At 38.1% G+C, this 24987-nt stretch overlaps 1 protein-coding gene across 4 annotated transcripts in view; it reads left to right on the top strand.

The window, feature by feature from the left end:
* Positions 1–24987, top strand: part of LOC139148641 (uncharacterized) — a 135747-nt gene that overhangs the window by 80236 nt on the left and 30524 nt on the right. For all 4 annotated transcript variants that reach the window (XM_070720136.1, XM_070720137.1, XM_070720134.1 and 1 more), the window contains exons 48-65: positions 151–271; positions 816–1351; positions 1503–1614; positions 3179–3720; positions 4213–4327; positions 5815–6332; positions 7813–7927; positions 10593–11128; positions 13379–13490; positions 13836–14179; positions 14448–14642; positions 14902–15013; positions 15380–15918; positions 16376–16487; positions 16785–17323; positions 18710–18812; positions 20729–20794; positions 24160–24459. In XM_070720136.1, the coding sequence (XP_070576237.1) occupies positions 151–271; positions 816–1351; positions 1503–1614; positions 3179–3720; positions 4213–4327; positions 5815–6332; positions 7813–7927; positions 10593–11128; positions 13379–13490; positions 13836–14179; positions 14448–14642; positions 14902–15013; positions 15380–15918; positions 16376–16487; positions 16785–17323; positions 18710–18812; positions 20729–20794; positions 24160–24459 (5017 nt within the window). The remainder of the gene's footprint in view (positions 1–150; positions 272–815; positions 1352–1502; positions 1615–3178; positions 3721–4212; positions 4328–5814; positions 6333–7812; positions 7928–10592; positions 11129–13378; positions 13491–13835; positions 14180–14447; positions 14643–14901; positions 15014–15379; positions 15919–16375; positions 16488–16784; positions 17324–18709; positions 18813–20728; positions 20795–24159; positions 24460–24987) is intronic.

Here is a 24987-nt window from a genome sequence, read left to right as displayed (position 1 = left end):
ATTATTGCCATACAACTAAACAAATGCGATGTAGTTGCAGCCTACCATCACAAGAAAAATTACGAATTTCCTATAGTTCGTCGTTCCGCGGAATTGTTACATTTTTCAAGATTTGTTCCTCGATTCATTGTTATACATTTTTCTGAACAGAACTTAGCTGAAGACCGTGGTTGTCATAATGGATGCGGTGATCTAGTTTCATGGTCTGAGTTCGAAGAATCTGATATGGTTGATGTGACTGTCAATGACGACCCTCGTATTGGAGAATGCAGTAAGCTTCTTTAGCTTCAGTCTTTACTTGGAAGTGATGATTTTATCGTCACATTGGTAAACAAACTGGTAAACAAGACTTTTCACGTGTAAAGACGTTTAAATATGCATTTAACCACACGATATGATTGTTTCTAAATCATCAGAATATCGTATTACAGTAGCAAATGAAAGTATGGAGCGATATTGCTTTCTCTCATTTTGTACAAATGCGGAAATTAACTTCATCAATGTCCATGACCCTGTTGACAGCAGCAGAGGAAGAAATTGTTTACCAATCGTCCAATTTTTTCATTTCGTTTTCCTCTGAGCTAGTCTGTTAGCCTTTGCAACTCTACATATTTTATGAACAAGAATTATCGTCTTAATATGCTAAGGATCGGGCTATTCGTTTATTAGGCATTTACAATTGATTCATAAAATAAAAAATTAAAAAATATAGATTATTTTAATACTTTCGCTGAGTAAGATTTTGCAAACAAAGCATTGGGTGAGGAATGGGGTAGCCACTCAAACCAGCATCGTCTACTTCATTGTCATTACAGTTCCAAGGATAACCAGATGTGTTGGCGGTGAATATGACAGCTTAATTTGGTCCCTAGATAGTACAGATGACTACAGCTTTGGTCACGTGTACCAACCCATCCCTGATCTGACAGCTTTCACTGCGTGTTGGTGGATGCGCACAACCCAAACAAGCAGTTCCTCTTATCTCTTTTCATACATGACATCCTCAGTGTCTACTGGATTGATTAAAGTGTATAACCTTAATTCACTACAAATGAATGTAAACAATCAATGGGCTACAGCAAGTTCGACTCCCTATAATTCGGGAAGATGGCACCATGTCTGCGTAACGTGGAATTCTGAAGGTGGTGTATACGAGTATTTTAAAGATACCAGCCTGGCTTACAAGAACACCAATATTAAAGCCGATCAGACTATAAAAGGAGGTGGCACGCTTATAATTGGCCAGTTGCAAGGTTCAATCGGTGGAGGCTTCAGCAGAAGTTATTCGTATCTTGGTGATCTTACAAGATTCAATCTATGGAGCAGCGTTGTTGATGCTGAAGAGATACAGGTACAATAGCTATTTTCTTCAGGGGATAACTTAATTAGATTTTAGAAAAGAATTTTCTCTTATTGATAATTCTCAAACGATGAGTATTATAATAACACACTCTATACAGAAACAACTGACTGCGTGTTTTATCTCTTTTGTCAACTTCTAGTCGGTTAGCATCAATGGATGTGAAAAGGGATGTGGAAATTTGGTTTGGTGGTCATTTTTCAGAGAAGATGATATTGCTGCCATTGATACCAGTGATTTTGATGTAGAATGTGGTAAGCGTCTTAACACACTGTGTTGTGTGATGTGATAAATATCTTGTTATTGAACGCTTCTTCTAGTATAATTTACGTAGTAATCTAAATGTTGACGAGAAATGCAAACTCAACTACGTGTTGATTGGTAATAAGGCTGCGTTCACAAAAAATGGTTAGTGGGGCTGGAGGAATTCAGGGGGGGATTTGAAACTTTGGGGCTAGTAGATGGGGGGACTTGACAATTTTTTGGTTCCCTTTTACGTTTTTCAGTTCCAAGTTTTTGTAGGTAATTCAATGAATACTACTTTTATGTCATCCAATTGTTGTAATGTTGGTAATAGTTTAACGAAATCCAGAACCATTTTGTCACATTTCATGACTTTTATCTTGAAAAAATCTAAACATGTATGATTTGTCGTAAAATAACCAAACTTGAGCCTTGTAACAGGGCAGCAGCTGCAACTGTTAATAATTTTGCAATATTTCTGTGCAATATATCAATTATACAGTTTCTTTCTGTTTCCCTACAGCATCCTCAAACATAATATTCAGTTTGTCGACAAAACCTGTATATATTAATATGTATTAGGTGGTTATTTAATTAGGGTCCAGACTGACAGTCAGTTGTTAGTGATACAAATGCATGGTACACATACACAGGCTGTATTAGCAAGCTGAATACTGGACAGTTCAATATGCTGCAGGGAGTACACAGTTGTATAAACTGAATAAAAACATTGTCAAAATTATCAAAGTGTCACTATCAGATACTGCCCTACTACTGCAGTGTCACTGTCACTGCATACCTGAGCATTGATAGAGATAGCTCTGACTTTGATGTACATGTAAGTTGGAGAAGAGTTTGGGTCAAATGATATACTATTGACAGAGAAACATACTTGTACACAAGATCAGGCCAGAGAGCAACTCATTGAAGATCAGGAGACTTGAAAAGTTATCAAATATTAAGGAAAAAACGTAAGGTCACCATTCACATATGTCTTGTACTTTTGAAACAAATTTTTGGTAGGTCATCGTGCTGAGCTTTTTACAATATATATGGCAATTAGCCAGAATTTATGATTTGCCCACTCTCTCATGATCGTCATTTTCTGCGCTCTTCGGCATGAGCAATTGACCTTGTGTTGGATTAACTCAAGCTGGCTTAGACCGATAAATCCAAAAAGTTCACAGATGCATTTAAGAATGAATCAATCTAAGAATTTGCCTTGGGAATATGACTTTACAAACTGCTAATAACAGGTAATGTTGAACATCTGTGCACGCACATTCTTTATATATAAGGGCTTGTGATAGTTGGGAGGACTTGAAAATTTTTGATCATACAGAAGTGGGGATTTGAAATTGCTTTAGGGCATTCAGATGTGATCTGAAAAAAAATAGATTTTGATCGCGATTCTGCTCCCCCCCCCCCAATCGTTATTTGTGAACACAGCCTAAACACCATGTTGTATCGGCACTGTGTCGATAATGCGCATTTGAAACGAAATGACTGGTAATAGTAATAAGACATCGTAATTGTTCTGTATAACTCTCACCTTCTCTTGTTCAATCTTGTCAGCTCCTCGTGTCCATACCTGTGGTGGCGGTGTGTTCTTCAACAATACTTTGGTTCTGGATAGCAGTGACGGATTTAGCTACGTCACCGTTCCAACAGTGGTACCGGACTTGGACAAATTCACAGTTTGCTTATGGCTCAAGACAGACGACATGACTACAACATGCCATACGTTTTTCAGTTACATCACTCACAACAAAGCAGCAGGCGAAATCTATTTGAAGAATCTCCACAGCATTGCTCTTTACGTAAATGGCAAAACTGGCACCCCAGAAACTAATATTGATGTACGATTTGGTTTATGGCACCATGTCTGTGTATCGTGGAATTCAAATGGTGGTGTTTACCGTTACTTCATCAATGGTGCATACGGCAGGTCTGGTATCAATCTGCTTTCTGGTGCAACTATTCTTGGCGGTGGTTCTTTCATAATTGGAAACAAACAAGTAAGCATCGGGGGTGGTTTCAAGAAGGAGTACAGCTTTAATGGTGAACTTACACAGTTCAATTTTTGGTCAGAGTTGTTAGAACACTCAACAATCGAAGTAAGTATACAGTAAACATTCAATGAGACGTTTTTATTCATCAAGTAGATTTCCATTTAAAAGTCAGTTTCATCAATATCAAAGTTCATGCCATTGTATCTTCTGAGCAATTTGTTCACGTGTTAATGAATAATTATGTAATTCAAACATCGTTTAATGTGAATTTGAATTGTGAACAAATCACCGAGACTGTTCAACTCAACACACTCTGTTTTAGAGTTATTGGTACTAGTCATTGAATTCACCGTTCTCAAAATGTTACATAAATCATGTCAATGGAGTCGTACGTACATAGAAATATATGCAGAATAAATGAAATGAAATTTAATATCTTTGTAATGTTATGTTGAACTGTCAATGATTTATTCCATGGTCATTAAAAACAGATAAACAGCTTCAAATTAGATGTCTCTAGTTCATCGTATACACTGTATTTGTGTAAACGCCAAGTCATCACTGATTTGTATTCACTATGTGTCTGGATTTCCCCAGGCAATAACAATAAGTGGTTGTGTACAAAACTGTGGAGATATTGTGTGGTGGTCTTACATCAGAGAAGACGACTTGACGAATGTTTTAGTTGAGGAACAGGAAATTGTCTGTAAAGGTTGGTTGAAATTCTGAACTTTAAGAAGATGCATTGTTCTACTGTTAATCTGTGTTTTTTTTAAGCTGTTAAATCTGTCTCCTGACGGAACGCACAAAGTAGAATCTGAACCAATTGTGAAATTTTGTGCGTCATACATAGGAAGCCCTTGGGTCTAAATAGTGTTGAACAACAGAAATTTCTTCGATTTACTCTAAAATTGTAACTCAGGTTTTGTTGCCTTGCTAACGTTTACATAATGCAATTGAAGTCTAAACCTACACCGTCCTCTCCGAATTCTGACCGGTTCTTCTTGTCATAAATTGAATGTATTTTGTACGCTGACAAAAGTCAAGAGGGTTGTTGGTTTGTAAATGATAAAATTCAGGAAATCTTGCAAGAGTTTTAGTTGAAGGCTGACCACAAAGTATCTTAGCTTCCTTCCCGACACTTGTTTGTTGAAGTGTAACATCGCAGTTAAAACATTGGATCAAACCTCCAACATCTTGTCTGATACTCTACCTAGAAGTCTCTGTACAAAACTGCGTTAATTACACATGCATCCTTTTGTCATCCTGAGAAGATTCGATATGCATGTATTAAGCTGAAATACTAAAATTCATATTCCAAATCTTCAACCATTAGCTCTCTTGAGCTTATCTTCTCTGCTCTAGGAAGTGAAAAAAGTACATCCAAATCTACTCATAATGAATGAATGACTTAGAATACAGTTCTAATTAAATACAGATACGTTGAAAAATATTAGAGGACAGGAAATATTGTCAAAACAGGATGAAATGATCTTTCAACTTAAAGCTTGAGTCAACGTCAACCTCTGGTCGTTTCTTATAACTTTGGCATCTGTTAAAACAATAAGAACTCAACACAAGACAGACGGTTACTTCAAGGTTTGGACGTAAACATGCTCAGTTAGTTACAGAAAGCTACGTCTGTTGGCAATGGTTTTTATCGGTCATGTTGATTACTATAAGTCAACTTTAAATATCCTAAACAATGGGAGGGGATGAGGAGGGCATTACTGTAACACTGCACCATGTAAAGATTTTCATTCACGCTATACAGTTGCTAGTACTATTGCTCCATACATAAAATATCCCATAAATGCAGAGACAGCGTTAAAAAGTAGGGGGAAAATTGTCAAAAGTAGGATATAACGTGATGTCGTAAATGTGCTTTGCATCATGAATTGATAAAAGGTTACTTCCAGCCTTTGAAGGAGTTAACTTTCAGGAAAACAAATACGTCATTTTTCTGTGAGTTAATCAGTCTTCTTATTGAATAACCAGGGTGTGAAACATACCTAAAAAGTTACTCAATTTGCTGATGTCAACATGTATAAGACGTGACTACTTTCTGTAGTAGCGTTCACAATACTATCGTAAGTCCAGTGTAATTATGAGAAGGCGAGTCATTTCAAATTGAGAGAAAGGAGGACATAAGACCCTTGCTGCTGACTGTAACGATTTTGTTATATGTATTTCTTTCAGAAACCAGTACTGAATGTATTGACGGTGAATTCGTCGGCAAATCTTTGTCATTTGTGCGAAACACAGGTTACAACTATGCAACAATATACAAAAATGTTCCATCTTTGTCAGAGTTTACGATTTGCTTTTGGATGAAAACGAAAGACACTAGTGGCAGCTATGTCTTTTCGTATTTCACCAGTGCCGGAAATTCTCTTGCGCTCTACAATCCACCGAATCTGCGACTGTTAATACATGGACAGTGGGTCACAACAAGTGGCATGGCCTTTAACTATGGACTTTGGCATCATGCATGTGTGACTTGGAATTCCGGTGACGGTACATACCAGTATTTCAAAGACGGCAAGGTGGTAATTACAGGTACCAAAACTGGCAGTTCCATCCCAGAAGGAGGCAGTCTGGTTCTTGGGCAGTATCAAAATAGATATGGTGGATTTTCAAGCGCATCCTCCAACCTAATTGGTGAATTATCAGAGTTTAATATATGGAGTTCAGTCTTAGAACAAGGAAAAATTGAGGTAAACTCATACTTGTACGTTGCAATTCTACACGATAAGCTGACGTACATAATGTATAATGTTTTGGTGTGATTTACATACACTACTGGTCTCTGCAAATTAAACGCATCATTTTTTTCGTAATTTGAAAATATGGCGTTGCTTCGCGATCTGATAACAAAATTGAAAGAGAAGTTCATTGCTTTGTCTTGTACCTTTTATATAGTGTTTGGTTTTACTTATGGTTACTCCTCTGAGCATGCAAAGTAGTTCTTGACCCGTAACAGGGAACAAACATTCCCTCAAAGGTGGCTGATCAACATCGTATGTTATCGTTCAACTTCTCATTTTCTCCATTTGAACAAACAGTAATCAGTGGCCGGTAGCACACAAAACTAAAGTAGAATACTGATAATCCAAGATCCGAGATGTCTATTAACACTCATGACATTGGCAATGATGTCTTTCCATTCATTCGACAATAAATATCTAGAATATACAGACAATAAAAAAACCCGACATATTAAACTGAAACGCAAGTCACAAAAACTTCAGTACTCTAATTGTTGCTATTTATTTGATATCTTCATCTCGTTTTTTCCTCCAGAAATAAACTTCCAACTTTATTCTAAACTTGAAAATCCAACCGATTATGAATATGACGATAGTCATGGCAGGGTCTTCATTTTGTAGATTAGCCCCTACCCAAACTATAATAAATGAACCCTTATGCTGTCTGAAATCCGAACTTTTGTTTTTCGTTCAGATAGGGACTTCCCGCTCTACTCTACACTAATGAAAACAAACTTGATTGCAATTAAAGGGCCAAAGTGTTGGTTTCGTAGTTTGGGTAGGGGTAAATCTACCAAAAGGAGACACTGCTGTAATCATCACCTTTGCTTTTATCGGCCAATGGTTGTCGTGTTAGTTTAAATTTACAGTAAAGCCGAGCAGTAACTTCATATATAGTCTTTATGAGTAGTAGGAAGAGGTAATCTACAAAAAGAATTCCCTGCTATAGCCTTCGACATAATTGTTGATTGAAGTTATAATTGTTTCGTCTTTTGATATCAATGTTTTTGTATCAAAACATTGTCAGTTCGAGGGGTTGGCCAAAGTCTTTGTAAAATAAGTTATTTCATCTTGTTGGTTTTGTTTGTTTGCTTATTGACTATATATTTCATATATTTTTTGTCTATACCCGTATTCTGTGAGAAAATTGGCAGCTATTCGTCTTTGCCAAGTAATGAGTGTTGAAGGATATCTTGGATTTTCAGTCTTCGGTCTTTGGTCTACGATTTTCATTGTGTCCAGTACCATGCTAAAGTGTCATATTCATGCGCCCTTTTGGATCAGGCAATGTAAAATGTCTACGTTTATGGGATACAGCTCATTTTGAAAGGCAAATCATTCTTTAGCTTCCTCAACTTCGTCAATTTCTGTTGAACGTTCCTATAACAAGTGCAAATAATTATGAGATTATATAACATCATTATTTCAGTCTCTTTCCTTGGACGGTTGCACGCCAGCTTGTGGTGACTTGGTGTCTTGGTCCGACTTTTCATCCTTCGGATTAAATGGTGACGTCACTGTTGAGACTTCAACGGCGCCTTGTGGTAAGTTTTAATGTTACACTGCTTCAAATAAGTCTTTGTGACTTGCATGTAAGTTATTTTATCGGCTTTGTTCACAGTGTGTAGTCCTATATTGATACTTTTTAAATGCATTACAATAATGCTACTTCTTAAAATATTCAATTCATCCCGTGTATCTTCGAAAACTAATGAAAAAGTATGCTTATGGGCTAATTAATATAACTTAAAGTTAGAGCAATATTGCAATTAGATTGCAAAGTCTCCATTCTTTCAACAGCTACATGAAGACATTCATTTCTAAATATTTGTTGAAGATATTTCTTTATTATTTTGTTTCGTTCCGCGTTTACTTGAAACAATGTAATTGATAGTATGCCACTCAGGGCAGGAAATGTCTATATTGGTAGGATCGTATGCAGGCTCTGTATAGTGTACAATGCAAGATCCCGAGGTACATGAATATTCCACATTGATTAAGGGTCATTAGCATAGAATTTTAATACCGAAATAATGCTCATTAATGTAATCTGCATTTTTAAATATCATTATACCTCGCATCTTGCACTAATAGCTGTATAGATCTTTTCAGAAATCACATAGCCGTAGCCTTGGGGGGGGGGGGGCCAAGGGGCAGCTGCCCCCCCCCCCTGGAATTTTTTGGGAAAGGTGCAAATTTTTCGAAGACACAGTGATGCTGATAAAATCGCTAATATTTCCACGGCGATTACCAGCACACGTGCTTTGAATTGATGGTTTAACGTCAAGTGTCTCTGTACTTACCGGTACACTGACTCTTCGCTATTGTTACTGTGGTTTATTATATGCTTGGTTAATTGAATCAAGTGTTAAATTTTGTAGTGCGCTGAATAAAATGTAGCTCTTTTGCGGTTTAAACGAATAATTAAATATCTTTGTGCGGCAAAATGCCAAAAGAAGCGCGCGCAGACATGGACTGTTCATTTAGTCATTAGTAGTCGTCTTCATATGAACACTCTCAGCTATTGCAATTTGCCAAAAATATCAGGTAGTTAAAGTCCGAAGAAACGACGTTGCGTCTAGCAGTCTATTTTTACATTTGTCAGGAAGCTTGCAAGGTAAGCATATTTTGTGGCAGGCCAAAGGAGAAAAGACGTTCATTGTGATGTCAGGTCACCTGAATGCATGGCAGTGACTACAAACGCATTCGATCTCATCTTTTGAGGTAGTATGAGCCTCAAAAGTGAAAGGCTTAAACTTTTGCTCAAACTTTCCTAAATAACACCTTCAACCATTCTCTTAACAAATCAACAATAAAAGTCGGGGGTCACCGCGACAAGTTTGGAACTAGTGAAACAAATCAACCAACGTTTTGCGATATTTGAAATTCAAAATGGCCTCCATCCCTAACTCTGTTGGGAAAATTAAATTTTCAGTTTTCGAAAAACTAGGACGGTGAGGTGAAAGATTTCCTTTCCCAAGGAGCTTCAAAATGAGGCCCCTCAAGTGGTAGATCAGAAAAGAAATGTAGAAATTTGAGAGTCCGAATATCTGTCCCCGAGGCGCGTTCTACCTTAAGCAGGTAGATCTCTTTTTGGAATATTTGGTGGCCCTAAAAGGGCCGTTTTGTTTGTGAGTGATCAATATATAATTACTGTGAATCAGAGCTTGGAGCCTCTTCTAAGTGTTCCAGTTTGATAAGGGCAGACTGATACGGTGCTGCGTTTTCGAATTACCCGAAAACAGTACCCGAAATATCTTCAAATAAATCCCCAAACTGGAGATGAAATAGCTGATCATGAAGCTGACTCAGAATTCTTGTGTTCCTGGTTGTTGTTGTTGTTGTTGTTGTTGTTGTTGTTGTTGTTGTTGTTGTTGTTGTTGTTGTTTGCATTGTTGTTTATACTGATATTAGTCATGTTGTTGTTGTTGACCAATAAAATTCAACGAACATAACTATCGTGGTGTTGTTTCAAACGTAATGTAGATGTCCTAAGAAACACTACAAGGACGCTATGGCTATTTGACCCAAGGCATCTCTCTCCAAATGTACACTCTCTTACCTATACTTCAAGGTAAGAGGTAAAGAGTGCATGTTGGGAGAGAAATTTGAAATTTACTTATCACTTACCGGTAGTCCTAATTAGAATTGAAAAGAAAAAACAAAAATCATAATGAACATGAATATTACCATGATAGCCGTAGAGGAAAGATACCAGAGCAAAGTCATTGAGGTGTGATTTTTATGAACTTTGGCCATTTGTCATTAGGGGTTTACTTTATATCACATACATGAACTATATCATTGTTAAAGCTTAGTTTTCCCAATGACCAGGACGTATATTAAACAGATGCATAGACATTAAATAATATGCAAAATATGTAAATTTAGGTAAATTACCCAAATCCTAGCTAAGCTAGGTTCTGCCCCCCTTGGCAATATGGTTAGGCTACGGCAATGAAATCTCATGTTCGTCATCTTCTGATTTTGAGCATATATACAAAACAACATACGTTAACAACAATACAGTGTTTCCAAAAGTTTCATTTAAAATTAGAAGTCCGGGCGAAGGCATACAGTAATTGATGTGTGTGAGTGTCATGATTGTTGAGTGAACGGAATCGTGAAAATCAGGAGTATAAGCAAATGCCTGTAAATGCGTTGTAAGAAAATACCAGTACTTTGATTTGTGTTTTCTTTCACTAACAGGTCCAAGTCTTCCATTATGCTATGGAGGAGATTTCGATGGTAAGAAATGGAAGTTTGACAGCAGTAGCCAGTACACTTCAGCCACGACCTCAAGAGACATACGTGATATTTGGGAATTCACCATCTGTTCATGGGTAAAGACAGCTGATACAACTTCATCAACTGCTTTGTTTACGTATCTTGCAAGAGGTTACAACTACGCAATTCTGGTTCAGAACGTCAACAACTTACAAATGTTTGTTAACAATGCCGGTGCAACTGCAAGTGGCCTCAAAGTAAACTATGATAGATGGACCCACCTTTGTTGGTCTTGGGATTCGACTGAAGGCCATTATCAATACTTCCAAGATGGGAGCTTGGCAAGATCGTACAGTGGCTTAAGTACCAACAAGGCTGTTCTTGGAGCTGGCCAACTCATCGTCGGTGGTAGACTTAATACGCTCGGTGGAACACCACTGGGAAAGGCATACTATTTCCGAGGGGAAATGGCAAATTTCAACATGTGGAGCATAGTGCTTGCTGAAGATAAAATTGAGGTAATAAAGAAGGAATGACTCCAGAATTTTTACAGAATTTTTGCAGAATTTTTAGTGTCATATTTGGTACTGCTATTCCAATAAGACATGTCTGATCTGATGAACTTTGCATAGTAACATAAGCTAAACGAATACTGACCAAATCCAAACTATATGGCGGTAACATCATAGTTTGCCATGCAGTACCGAATACTGGGCCATCGATTGTTATTATCAGGTACAGGTGTGAAAGTTTTTTGATCATTACATCATTACCAGCATCACAGTAATATTGTACTAGCAACCTCACTAAATTCTCAAACACAACATGAGCTCTCTCACTGCTCCAAAATTTATAAAGGCTATCTATCGCAAAAGCCATTATATCATCATCAGAGAAGAAATATTGTTTATATAATCAGGAGTTAATAAAGCTTTTACCATAGTACAACAAAATTTACTCATTCCAAACTGCTATTTATCAGCTGTCTCTAGCTGAGCCTACATGAGATCATGTGATTAATAATGGATCAGAAATTGACAAATGACAATGACATGCGTACAGTAACAACAAAGCACCTGGAAATCTACCATGACAATGGCGTCTTTTGCGACGAACACTGAATAAAGATTCGCAGCCGTCTTATTAGAATTTATTAATGCCCAAAGTCTATGTTTCTGTGATACAAATAATTTTATATTGCTTGAGATGACCTATGAAATTCCGATTTGATCAGTTCGATGTGTAATGTAGTTAAAGGTATGCAGTTGTCGGAACTGCGCTCAAAGGTCGTATGGGACTCATACCACCAATACAAACACTGTATCTAAGCTATAATGGTGATTGATGAAAGTTAAAACATGTCTGTCATAATCTACTTCGTATAACTTCAATGTTGCAGCCATGATGATTAGGTGCATCTTGATATCGTGCAAGAGTAACAAACTCGCAGAGGCGGAGTTCCAACGACGGTTTCCCTATAACATTCCAATATAAGAATCGCAGCAAAATATTTTGTTCATAGCAGCAATATCGCTTAGAATCCTGCCAAGCTTTACGCTCAGGTGGTGCACAATTTGTGACATTTGAAGCTGAACCAAAGGTCATGAATGGGTCACAGGGTTGATAGGGCCACCTCGGGCGTTTGACAGATTTAAAGGCCACAGTGTGAGGCTGTGAATTTTTGTGAGGATTGCCTGATTTTGGAAATTTCACCAGTTTTGTCTTCAGTGTTATTAACATTTGTCCTTCTATACTGTGTGTCATATTTCCCTAGCTTTGACTATCGACATCGAACTGTGCGTTTTCTCGCCATTGCGGACATCACCTTCAATTTGTAGATTGTTGTATCTCATTCAGGCTCATTTTCACCCTAGAATGTTTGGTAGTTAATGCTATGCCACCATTTTTGTATTTTGTCTGTTTCAATGTCTGAAGAGTACCCTCTAACTTGTACTCATGTGTTATTAACTGTGAAATTCCCAGGTTGTCTCCACACTTTTACCAGGGCTTCAGTTATATAATGTTATAGACTGAATTTGACGATGATTAAACAGGGTTTGGCACGGAAGATATTCTGTCATTGCTTCATCCAAATTCTACCTTTCACCTACATTCAATCTGTTTCGATCAAATCTTGTTCTTTCTTTCTGATTTGACTAACTAAATATTCATTGAGAATTTGTTCTAGGCCGTACGTGGCCAGGCTTATTTGATTTATCATGCTGTTTGTCCAATTTTCTTTTGATGAAACCTGTCAACATTTTCACTCAGCCATCTGTTATGGTCTTCCAAGCTACTGGTCCTAGTATTTGCTTGAGTATTTGACTATTTGTGTTTTGAACTCTGTTCCATAGAAGATTGATTTTGTGTCGGGGGTTTTAGATTGTTCATGTGTCTTACTTTTGAACCAGAGCGTTTCAATTCATTTTGTTGTCTTAGACGCATTTCATTTTCAGCAGCTGTACGTGCCATTTCTCAGTCTCATTGGTTATTTACTGCTTCATCATTCAAAATCCTGTTAATTGTAAATTTTCATCTTTCCTTACATTCGGTTTTGGAGGTCTGGCATTTCTTCCAACATCTCCGCACACAACTCACAACAAAGCAACAGATTCTACAGCTTCACTATTATCTGATGCCCGTGTCGAGATCACGTCATCATTTTCATCACTGCAACTGTTATTTTGAGTAAACTATTTGGACAGTAAGAAAGAGAAAAATCATTTTACATTGATTATAATTTATATGTGTGTGTATATTGTTTTCAGCGTCTTTCGTTAGAGGGCTGCGTGAATAGTTGTGGTAATATTGTATCTTGGGCTTCATTTACCTTTGAAGACATCACAGGTGTTCAGGTAGAGGACTCTGAAATTGAGTGCCGTAAGTAGTGTATCAGTTTTCACTCATAGTGGATGGATGGAGAGAGAGAGAGAGAGAGAGAGAGAGAGAGAGAGAGAGAGAGAGAGAGAGAGAGACAGATGGTTGTCCAAACTGTATATAATTCTTTAGCACAACGTGTCATCAAAGAAGTAGGTCTTCGTCTAATGCTTATCCTACATAGAAAAATTAAATTTAAAATTAAATTACAGCGGATATTTTACAAGCATAACTATATGAAGAAATTCTAAAATTCTAAAATTGTTGGCAAAGAAATTTTCGTCTCGTGAACCTGCTACCGTGCGAGCTTTAATAACTAAATTATATGCCCATGTTTTGACTGTGTAGGGTACGAGCCAACCTGTGGAGGTGGTGCATTTGAAAACAGCACTTTTGTGCTCGATAGCACAAATGCATGGAGTTATGCCATGGTTACTAAACAGATTCCTGATCTTCACGAGTTTACGATGTGTTGGTGGATGAGAACAACTGATACCATAGGTTACAGTCGTACGCCTGTCAGCTATTTTGCTCCTGGAGCTGGCTACTATGGAAGTATCTGGATCGAATACCCGAACAATTTGCGAATGTGGGTGAAAGGAACAGCTGGTTCGTACTCGGGTATGAAAGTTAACTATGGCCTGTGGCATCATGTTTGTTTTACATGGAACTCAAACGGCGGAACATATAAGGTAATTTTAATTGTATTGTTTTCACCTCAATTTTTGTATTATTGACAGGCAAAGTAAATAGTGTATAATCAGTTAAGTGAAAGAGCATATGTGCACTTTTATGTGAAAAAGGCTCATTATTGCTCATTAGGCCACTAAAATAGCTACTCAAAAAGAAACAGTACAGAGAAAACAGAGCAAAGAAGAATCCATACCATTTTTCTGTGGACCTATGTAATTCTTACTGATTTCTGATGTACTGATACATACTTTCTTTCTATTTGTACAGGCGTACAAAGATGGTGAATTGAGGTATTCTTCAGTTAACTTGAGAAGTTCACAAACTATTAATGGTAATGGTGTTCTTATCCTCGGTCAACGGCAAACAACTTATGGAGGTGGATTTAATAAATATTATGCATACTACGGGGAAATGGCAGATTATAATATGTGGAGTGATGCCCTTAATGCAGAGGATATAGAGGTAATTAAGTCAGCTTTGAGTAAAGTTCATAGTAGTGGTTCATGCGTACTCATTTTAATGAGCATTGTACTTGGTGAAAACTGTAAAATATTTTGATGATAGATATACGCCTGTAATTTCTAAGCTTAAAAATATTTTCACAGGTCTATAAGTCCCAGTATGCTACGCTAGAGAAAACTATATGGTAAAAGCTATTGTTAGAGACATATTTTTTATCAACGAATTCAATTTAGCACACGTTTTCTCATTACAAATGTAGAAAATGGCTGTAGCTCCGTGTGATGAGATTTGTGGTGACATCGTTATGTGGTCATATCTTACTCCGTCTGATGTAGTCAATGTTGATATACAAGAAAACGAAATACCATGTAGTAAGTATAAATATATTCTCTTAAAATTGCATTTACATCTTATTTTTGCTGGTATTAATCTTTACGGCCATGATACAGCTTTTGCAGCCCGAGGTCGTAGGGCAAAAGAGCCTGAGCGTGCGAGGGCCCGTACGCCGTAGAACAAGGGCCGAAAGAGCCGTATCAGGGCTGTAAAGATTTTATCATATACCTAATGGAATGATAAATATGTAGTTTACATAATATTCAACATTGTTTTTGGCGATAAAAATGCGTGCGATATCAAAAATTCTTTGCCATTTGTGTCAATTTTAAATGCAATGGCTGCTTCCTGTCGACGTGTCGCAAATTGACATACATTAACCTACTATAAAAATAATCTCACAGGTCCAGAAGTCCCTGTATGCTATGGTGGAGAATACGATGGTAAAACACTGTCATTTGACAGCACAAGCGAGTTTTCTTATATGGAAGTTGATGCGGATATAAGAGACCTGAGTGAAATATCTATTTGTTTCTGGATGAAAACAACTGATGAATCTGGTTTTCCTCGCACAATGGTGAGTTACTTCACTCAAGGAGATAGTTTTGGCAGCATTGTACTGGAATACGTGCACAATATGAGACTGTGGATCAGTAACCAAGCAGGAGCCTTCTCTACAATGGAAGTAAACTATGGGCTGTGGCACCATGTATGCGTCACATGGACATCTGTCGAAGGTCGGTACAAGTACTTTAAAGATGGTGTAATTGCACACATTGCCACCGGAATGAATACAAATCGACTTGTTCGTGGTGGTGGCCGAATGATCATTGGACAAAAACAGACAACAGTTGGAGGCGGCTTTGTGAGAACATCTGCGTACTTAGGTGAACTGGACAGCTTCAATATGTGGAATATGCGTATTGATGATGACCTGGTAGAGGTAAATGTGTCAAATATATCAATATATAAGTCAGTCAAATATATCACTTCAGTTTGAGGACATTTTCTTATTAAATATAATGTAAGAATCACATTGTATTTCCATTAGTTCCATTAGTTTCATAGTTGTCTTTATGATCTTATGTCAATGAAGTGTTTATGATATTATTATCAATAAAATGAGATAAACAGCAAAATACATTCTTTGTACAAATTGCAAAGTTGTACATTCATGTATAAACGCTGTTACTCATAGTGATACCTAAAAGTTTGGTAGCTATTACTTTGAATGTCAAAAGTACGTAGACCTTCCGTCAAGATAATATTATATCTTTTTTGTAACGTTTTCTGAACCATTTCGTGAATTTTAAAGTAATCATTTATATGAAAATTCAAATACATAAAGTGTCTCAGGATTGAACATGTTTGAACCTGGTGTTTAAATTGACTTTTGGCAGGCATTGTCAGCTGATCCATGTGTGGCAGGATGTGGAAATATTGTGTGGTGGGCATCTTTCACATCGGACCATGTAACTGAAGTTGTTGAAGATGACCACGAACGGGAATGTCGTACGTATTTCGTCTTTAAATCAAACTATTTGAGAAGTTATTTTGTACATTTAATTCTAGACACATATACCTTTATAATTATCACAAATTTCTCTTGATAAACATTTGTTGTTGATTTGTTGAATTAACTGGAGCCATTATTCATTAGAAAAAGCCTCATAGCTTTAGATTACCAACGATCAAAACTTGTATGCCCCTTGAGTGCCATAAAACAACAAAAACAATAACATACGATAATGATGGTGATATTTATTTTTAACCACGCCCACTACAAATGAAATCTGATGTCCGTTTCAGCTGCAAAGGACAGATGCTTTGGCGGAACATTCAAGAGAAGGTCTTGGAATTTAGACAACTCTGTAGACTGGAGTTATGCCATCGGTCCGTCTGTTATTCCTGATATGACAGAGTTCACTATATGTTTCTGGACGAAAATGCCCGAAACAGAAACCAACTATTGGAGTACGTTTTTCAGTTACTTTGCTGATGGTGACTGGTTTGGAAGCATAGTTCTCATGTACCCACAGAATCTCAGAATGTATGTGAAAAACTATTGGAGTACCTCGACAAGTATCCAGGTTAACAATGGTAGATGGCATCGACTTTGTTGGACATGGTCTTCAGAAGGTGGAACCTATAAGTTATATGACAAGGGTTCGGTTGTCTATTCTGGGACTGGATTGGCTACCGGGCAATCAATCAAGGGTGGTGGATCAATGGTCATTGGCCAGAAACAAACAGTGATCGGAGGGGGTTTCCAGAAATTATATTCATTAAATGCCAGAATACTGTACTTCAACATGTGGAGTACAGTCCTCGATAAGGCATCAATCGCGGTACGTATATGATGTAAATAATCCTTAACATATCATGCCACCATAACTGTAAAGGGGTGGCTATCATTATATCATTTAGGTTCACCACACTGTTCAAGTCATATGGAAAGTTCATGCATTTTGTATATTAGGAAGTTCAATCAGAAGAACTATTTATGTATTATTTGCTTTGGGCAACACAATGTACATTTTTCGTATGAAGATCTGTCAATCCATCCAAAAACATCTGATTACTGAATTGATAAAATACTTAATGGTTTAAGATATTTATCATTTGACGAACACACCATGCACTGTGTCAGTTTATTTCTGATTAAGTCTAAGTTCCTTTTGAACATGCAGACCATGTTAGATGAGTTACTGGATGTTATTTCCTTTGATAAAGTTATGTTCATCTACTTAGGGAGCCATCATTATTTACGGCATGGGGGTCGGAGGAATGTGAGGGGGGCCACTCAACAAATTGAAAACGTCAAGGGGGTTGCTCAAAATGTGGAGAGGAAGAAGAGGGTTACTCAATTTTTTGTGTGAAATAAATTGAAACACCTCTCAGATAGCACTATTGTACATCAACTTCTCAAAATTTTTGATGCTAGAGGGGACCACTCCCTCTCGTGCTCTCCCCTTTGGGCGTTTCTAAGTCTTACTAGTAAAAGACAAAGTGAAAACACCTCTGAGATTGCACCAGACTACAATTGCACACATCAATATCTCAAAAATTTCCATGCAAAATAGGGTACAGCCCCTCTGACACTTTTCCCGTCAGCCTCTCGCACGTTTTTCCCCTGTACTTTCAAATTCTGCCCTGTGAGATATCCTGGTAAAAATCCTGTCATCATACCCATCCAAATTAAACAACATTATGTCGTTGGATACTGGTTTTGCGTGAGCTTTTATGTCTGTATTTTGTTGTCACTTTCAACTTCATGTTGTTGGTGTCACCTTTTTCAACCGTCATGAGATAACCTACGATAATCTAGCAGGGTCTTTACTATTGCTGTACATGTATTTTGTAAACTTTACAAATATAATTTTCTACATGGGGGGCAGTCAAAATTGCTGAGTTACAGAGGAGGTTACTCAAATTCATCATGGTTGGCAGGGGGGAGTTACTCGAAATTTCGGAGATTCCCATGAAATTTCTCCAACCCCTCAGGCCGTAAATAATGACGGCTCCCTTAGGAAACAATTGCAAGTGAACAGTTACGTCTGTCGAGTCCATCTTTTTTCTGTGTATAAGCTCTATAGTGGCACTCTCTTGTACGTTGATGTACGTTCGGCATAGTTTTCAGTTTTACATTAAGACCCGCGTGAGGAGAAAGCATTCGTTGGTGCCACGATTGTCACTTCAAACTTGAAAATGTGTCATTGTTTCCTCTCAAATAGGATGAACGTAAACTGTGCAGGGGCGGCTGTGGGGATCTGATATCATGGCATGATTTCACATACTATCATGTAGAAGGAATCACGACAACAAAGATAAGATGCAGTAAGTAGTATTGTTACATTGTTAATATACTTGTGTTAAGTCTGAGGGCATATAAATACCAAAACAGAGTAAATTGAAGGAATAAACTTCAGCAGACTGTCGCGTTTGGAATTTAGAATAAACTTAAATGTGAATGTTGAAACTCTATGGGCACGATTGGCAGGTGATTGACATCCTCATGCTGAGGTTTGTCAGTGCGTCCAGGGTAAGACCAAATATAAATGTATGGACGTAAATTTAGCCTCACAGGGACAATCGGAAAGGAAAGCCATGTCTGAAATGATGTGTTTTACAAGTTAGGGTTATTGAAGGATTCGTGAGTCTGCAACAAATGCAGAGAGACTAAAAGCTGGTCTACTGACAGTAGCAAAGGTGACAGGTATATTCGGATTATGTGTTCCCGGCGTTATCTGGCCTCCCATGGTTGTTAGGCCATATAACGCCAGGAACACACAGCATCATTCGCAGGGCTACATTCAGATGTGCCAAACATGCTGTTGGCGTAACAGATTTCACATCGGAACATGGTTTGAAGTTGGTGAACGTAAGTTACTGTTGGTGTTTGAGGCACCTGCAAAATTTTATCTAGCACAAATTTCATGTGGATTAACACAGGAATACTCTACGTATAGTGTATATTTTGTCGTAGGTCAGCGGAGCGGAAGGTTATGCTCTAGCTTGTGAGAATGTGGTACCTATACTTGCTCGAGTTGTACACTGGGACAGACGAAGAGGGACGGCTGGATTTCCATTTTGTCAGATAGAGCGATGTCAGGTTAGGCCGCGGGAACAAGTCAACGCCAGCATATGATCATAGGGTCCTCAGTCTCCGATGATGATGATGATGATGATGATGATGATGATGGTGATGATTAAATAGGCTGTATTGAATTTTGCAGCACATACGGTACTTTGTTCTTTTCTGCAAATACTATAAACAACAACAACTATAATAATAATAACAACAACAACAACAACTGAGTTCAAATGTATGTTTATTTTTACTCATTTTTAAATATTTAATCATCATTATCATCATCGGAGACTGAGGACCCTATGATATGATAAGCTTAGAAGCACGCAATTGCGAAGCTGGTGTGAAGATACAATCTCGTTATTTCGATAATGGAAGATCAAATCATTGTCGATGAAACAGCACCTTTCACGTTCGCACAGAGTTGACATTGAATTGTCGGGTCGTCTACTCTGGGGCGTATACTCAAAACAGTCTGTTTACCATTAGAAATCTGTTTAGTCTCCTTCTAAAGTAATTTATAATCAGCAAGGATAGAATCTGGATCCTTTTTCATGCTGCAGTCAATACAGCTCCAACTTCGATTACTATCTCATATGTAAGTCGCAATTTATCCGCACATCTGGAGTGGAGATGCATACGCTACTGATCAATAGTAGTACTAGGCAAACAGATCACTTTTGAGTCAGAAGTGCCTTCTGTGACATCATGGACGATAGAGTCTTCGGTGAGCAATGTGTGAGAAGGCGGTGATAATGATGAGTTCCCGTTTGTAATGACAGCAATTGTGGAGCTGGAATGTGAACGCTTTTGTTGTTGGTGCTAGCAGCATCAGGTGTCCGACCCTCCGTGGTACAACATATTTCTCATTCATAGACTCCAGGTTACCAATTTCAACTTTGCCTGCATCCAGTTCAGTAATAAGACTCATGCTCATTATTTCATTTTTCGATTAATGGCAGTAAGTCTACTTTCCAATCGTACCTTTTCATGTGTTGAAGTGAATTTCTACTTATTTGAATGCTGTTAAAAGGGGCTCCAGAGAACAGAAAAAGGTACAATGGCTTTCAAATGATGCGCACGCTGACCGGAAACATTTTTTCGGCATATAACGTTGACTTAAAAATTCATTCCTCTTGTTTCTTTTTAATCATGACACCAGGAAGTCATCCCGATGGAAGTATAGACATAGAAGACCAAAAGGAAGATGAGGTCACTACCGTAGAACGTAAGTATGAAAATTCTTTCACTTCTTTCCAATTAATTTGAAATGATGCTTTGTAAGTACATAACAGTGTGCTAAATGTGGTTGAGACAGGTTTATTACTTTCAACTTATAAGTAAATTGTAGTATTATTAGTCCCCACGGACATCATCCGGGGGACTTATAGGTTTGGTCATGTCCGTCCGTCCGTGCGTCAGTGCGTGCGTCCATCTGTTCTATTTCTTTCAAACTTTGCACAAGGATAGTACCCAACCCCATACAGATGCACGTCGATTTGTTTCACAATGCGATCAAATTTGGCCGTGTTAGAGGACTTTTTAGTTTACACCTCCATAGACTCCCATGTATAAGGCAGTTCTCCATAGACTCCCATGTATAAGGCAGTTCTACATAGACTCCCATGTATAAGTCAGTTCTCCATAGACTCCCATGTATAAGGCCAAGAAAAATAAAAATTTAGTTTCTCATCTTATTCATATTGCAAAAAGGATGCAGTGACACAGTTTTTAGTCCCCACGGATGAAGTCCAGGGGGCTTATAGATTGGGTCATGTCCGTCCGTTCGTCCATCAGTTCACGCAGATATCTCAGATATTTTGACAAAATGTCACGTGACCTCGGTGACCTCTGACCTCAAATATACATATTTGTCCATAACTTAGTAATCAAGTGCTACACCCTTCATATATGGTATGATGGGACACCTTATGAAGCCGCATATTATACCTCATTAATTATGTGCATATCTAATTTTGAGCGAGCCAATAGAACTAGAGGTCTAATTTTTAGTATATAGGGATAACTTAGCAATTCAATTTTTTTGACAAAATGTCACGTGACCTCCATGACCTTTGACCTGAAATATACATATTTGTCCATAACTCAGTAACCACAAGTGGTACACCCTTCATATTTGGTATGATGGGAGACCTTATGACGCCACATACTGTACCTCATTAATTATGCACATATCTAATTCTGAGCAAACCAATAGAGCTGGATGTCTGATTTTTGGTATATAGGGATAACTATAGGATAGAAGTTTTTTTGACAAAATGTCATGTGACCCCGATGACCTTTTACAGGGTTCGTACGCTCCTGGAAAGTCCTGGAATCAAAATCGTAAAAGCGAAAAGTTGTTTTGCGACAGGTGGGGAGCCCTCCTGAGACAAAATTTGGAAAGCGTAGTAGTGTTTCTTATAATGTCGTAAAGGGGTACTCTTGCACTAGCGTGGGCGAGACCATGTTGTGTATGCTATTATCCATGGTTTTGCACGCACGTACAGTGACATCGAAGTAGGCATGAGTTGGACCGTGTTGAAATTTTAAGTTTGTTCGGGTCATCTGTCACAGTAATGCCTCCTGGAAAGTGTTTATTCAGCGATCATTGGTTGAAACAGCCCGAGTACAAGGGATGGCTGGAGCGGGCACAAGATAAATTCGCGGCAAGATGCAAACTCTGTGAAAAGACTTTCGTTGTATCGAAAAGCCTAGCCCTGCGTATGATGCTCTGTGTTCCCTTGGCTCGCCATTCGGTACATTGATGCGAGATATCGCCGGCCTTTGGGCCCTTGACCGTGCATCGCCAGCAAACTAATGGTTTTGGACGTCATGCGAACAATTCTTTTTTGCAGTCTGTGAGCGGTTGAGTTATTCGGGTAGGCATACGGTAGATTGGAATCGAGTTGATTTCAGCCGAAAGTAGTTAGAAAAATAGTTTTTCGTGTGCGGTCCAAATTGGGACCGCATGTCTATGGACCTTAGCAGGGCTGTAGTGGGAGGCTTCATAACGCCGGGAACACACAGCATTGTACGCGGGGCTATGAAAAGCCATGCTAAAGGAGCAAAACATTGAGCTGTGGTAGGAAAAATACAGGTGCAAGTAAATCACAAATTAATGATTTCTTTGCCTGATCTTCATCAAATGTAAAGTCATCGACTAATTCTAAGCCTTCCCCGAGTTTATCTTTCCTGACACCACACTCACAACTCACAACTCTCAGTCGTCAGTGATGTTATTCAAGATGTCGTCACCATCAAAACCTGTCAACTCATCATTGACTGCATTTGTCAGCAAAATGATGTCTTATGGGCTGAAGTTTTGTGGACAATGAAAACTTTAGAAAAAATTAGTGTATGATGCTTATTAAAATTGCAAACTTTATCATGCAAACACTCCTGGAAAATGGCATTTTTCAACCACAAATACTCCTGAAAAATGGCAAAAAAACTCCTGGAAAGTCCTGGAATTTAGATTTACTTGAAGTGTATGAACCCTGTTTTACCTAAAATATATGTTTATGTCAATAAATAAGTAACCACAAGTGCTATGTCCTTTATATTTAGTAGGATGGGAGACCTTATGACAACACACCCTTTACCTCATTAATTATGCACATATCTAATTCTGGGAAAGCGAATAGAGTTAGAGGTCTGATTTTTGGCATATAGGGATTAATTAGCAATACAATTTTTTTTTCAAAATGTCACGTGACCTCGATGACCTTTGACCTTGATTATACATATATATGCATAACTCAGTAACCACAAGTTCTATACCCTCCAATTTTGATAGGATATTAGACCTTAAGATGTCACATCTTGTACCTCATTTATTATGTGCATATGTATATCATGGCTGGCCAATACAGCAAGAGGTCTGATCTTTTTTCCCGATTTAGAACCATAACTTAGACATGCCTCATGTGTTTCGAATTGGGAACAAAGACGTAGACCTATGTGCCCATAGATCTCAACATATACACTCCAGTGATACTTCTTAATGACCACATTTCCCTGCCCCATCAAGACTAAAAGACCTATTACAAGTGGGGACTATGTCATTGTCAACGACTTGTTTGATAAAAAATGTGGATCAAACTAAATTAAACAAAAACGTTACACAAAGAACAAGGCTTTGTGATCGTATAAGTATCGTGTGCAAAAAATGAATGAATAATTACACCATGGCTATACGCTCAAGTAAGTGAAGAGTTCATACTGTGTGGAGAAACTGCTGAGTCACACAAGAAAAAAGCACAGTCAAGGATAGAGGGACTGTGGATGAGGCTATAGTTCTGTGCACTTACAAAATTGATTTGTACCTAGTACATTTATCGTAAGAGTCTGTAACCGCAGATGGAAGAGTTGGTGAGAACTGGCAAAAGGATTTTACAGCTCCTTTATTCAACTACATCAATTTTCAAGATTGCCAAAACGGATAACAAGCTGTTGCAACCATATTCTCGTGCTGTAATTTCATGTCTTATGTACGTGGTTTCCTTCTCAGTACAGTACAACAGAAATTATGTCTTTCAAGGGAGTCTTTTCAAATTGTTTTAAGTGCCACACTTTTGTATTTTAATATAGCTGGTGTGACAAGTGCACCAACTGAAGTACCAGAAATCACAGAGCAGCCACAAACGACTGAAGCACCAGTGGTCACAGAGGCACCAGTGATCACAGAGGCACCGGTGGTCACAGAGGCACCAGTGGTCACAGAGGCACCGGTGGTCACAGAGGCACCGGTGGTCACAGAGGCACCGGTGGTCACAGAGGCACCGGTGGTCACAGAGGCACCGGTGGTCACAGAGGCACCGGTGGTCACAGAGGCACCCATTAAAACAGAGCGTCCCAAAGTCTCGACATTGGAACCAGAACCAACAACAGGCAGGTGTTCCAGATTTTTTTGCAATTTTACAACCATATTAAACATATGTCCACTCAATGTATACCAACTTGCTATGTGTATCCAGATTAACTAAATGACATTTCTTATCACCAAATGCAAAGGTTATAAAATAACCATAGCATGAAAATTTAATGTTATATAATAATGGAGGGCGATGTATGCATAAGGTAGTAAAATGAATATGTGTATTGTCACATCGAGTGAGATGTTGTGCAATAATTTAAACTTGTTGTTTGACCCTTGCTCCTGCAATGTAGTGAAGTTATGGTGAGTTGTCTTGGAGAAGCTTGCTATTGATCTTGTTTACTCGGCGTATTCACAAAAGCACTCCCCTGTTCACCTGACATTAAATGCAGATTTTACGGGCTATAACTCATGGAAGACGGTGAAAGATGGTATTGTGGTCATCTCAGTCAAAGTGTTTTGAATAAAAAGTAACATGAATTTGTTAGAACTTGCTCAAATTACTTTGATAAATACAATCACCGACAAGTCTGTATAACTAC

This window comes from Ptychodera flava, chromosome 13, assembly GCF_041260155.1.
Source record: "Ptychodera flava strain L36383 chromosome 13, AS_Pfla_20210202, whole genome shotgun sequence".
Taxonomy (NCBI): Eukaryota; Metazoa; Hemichordata; class Enteropneusta; family Ptychoderidae; genus Ptychodera; species Ptychodera flava.
The sequence above is the reverse complement of the archived record's forward strand: the minus strand, read 5'-3'. Positions and strand labels throughout refer to the sequence as shown.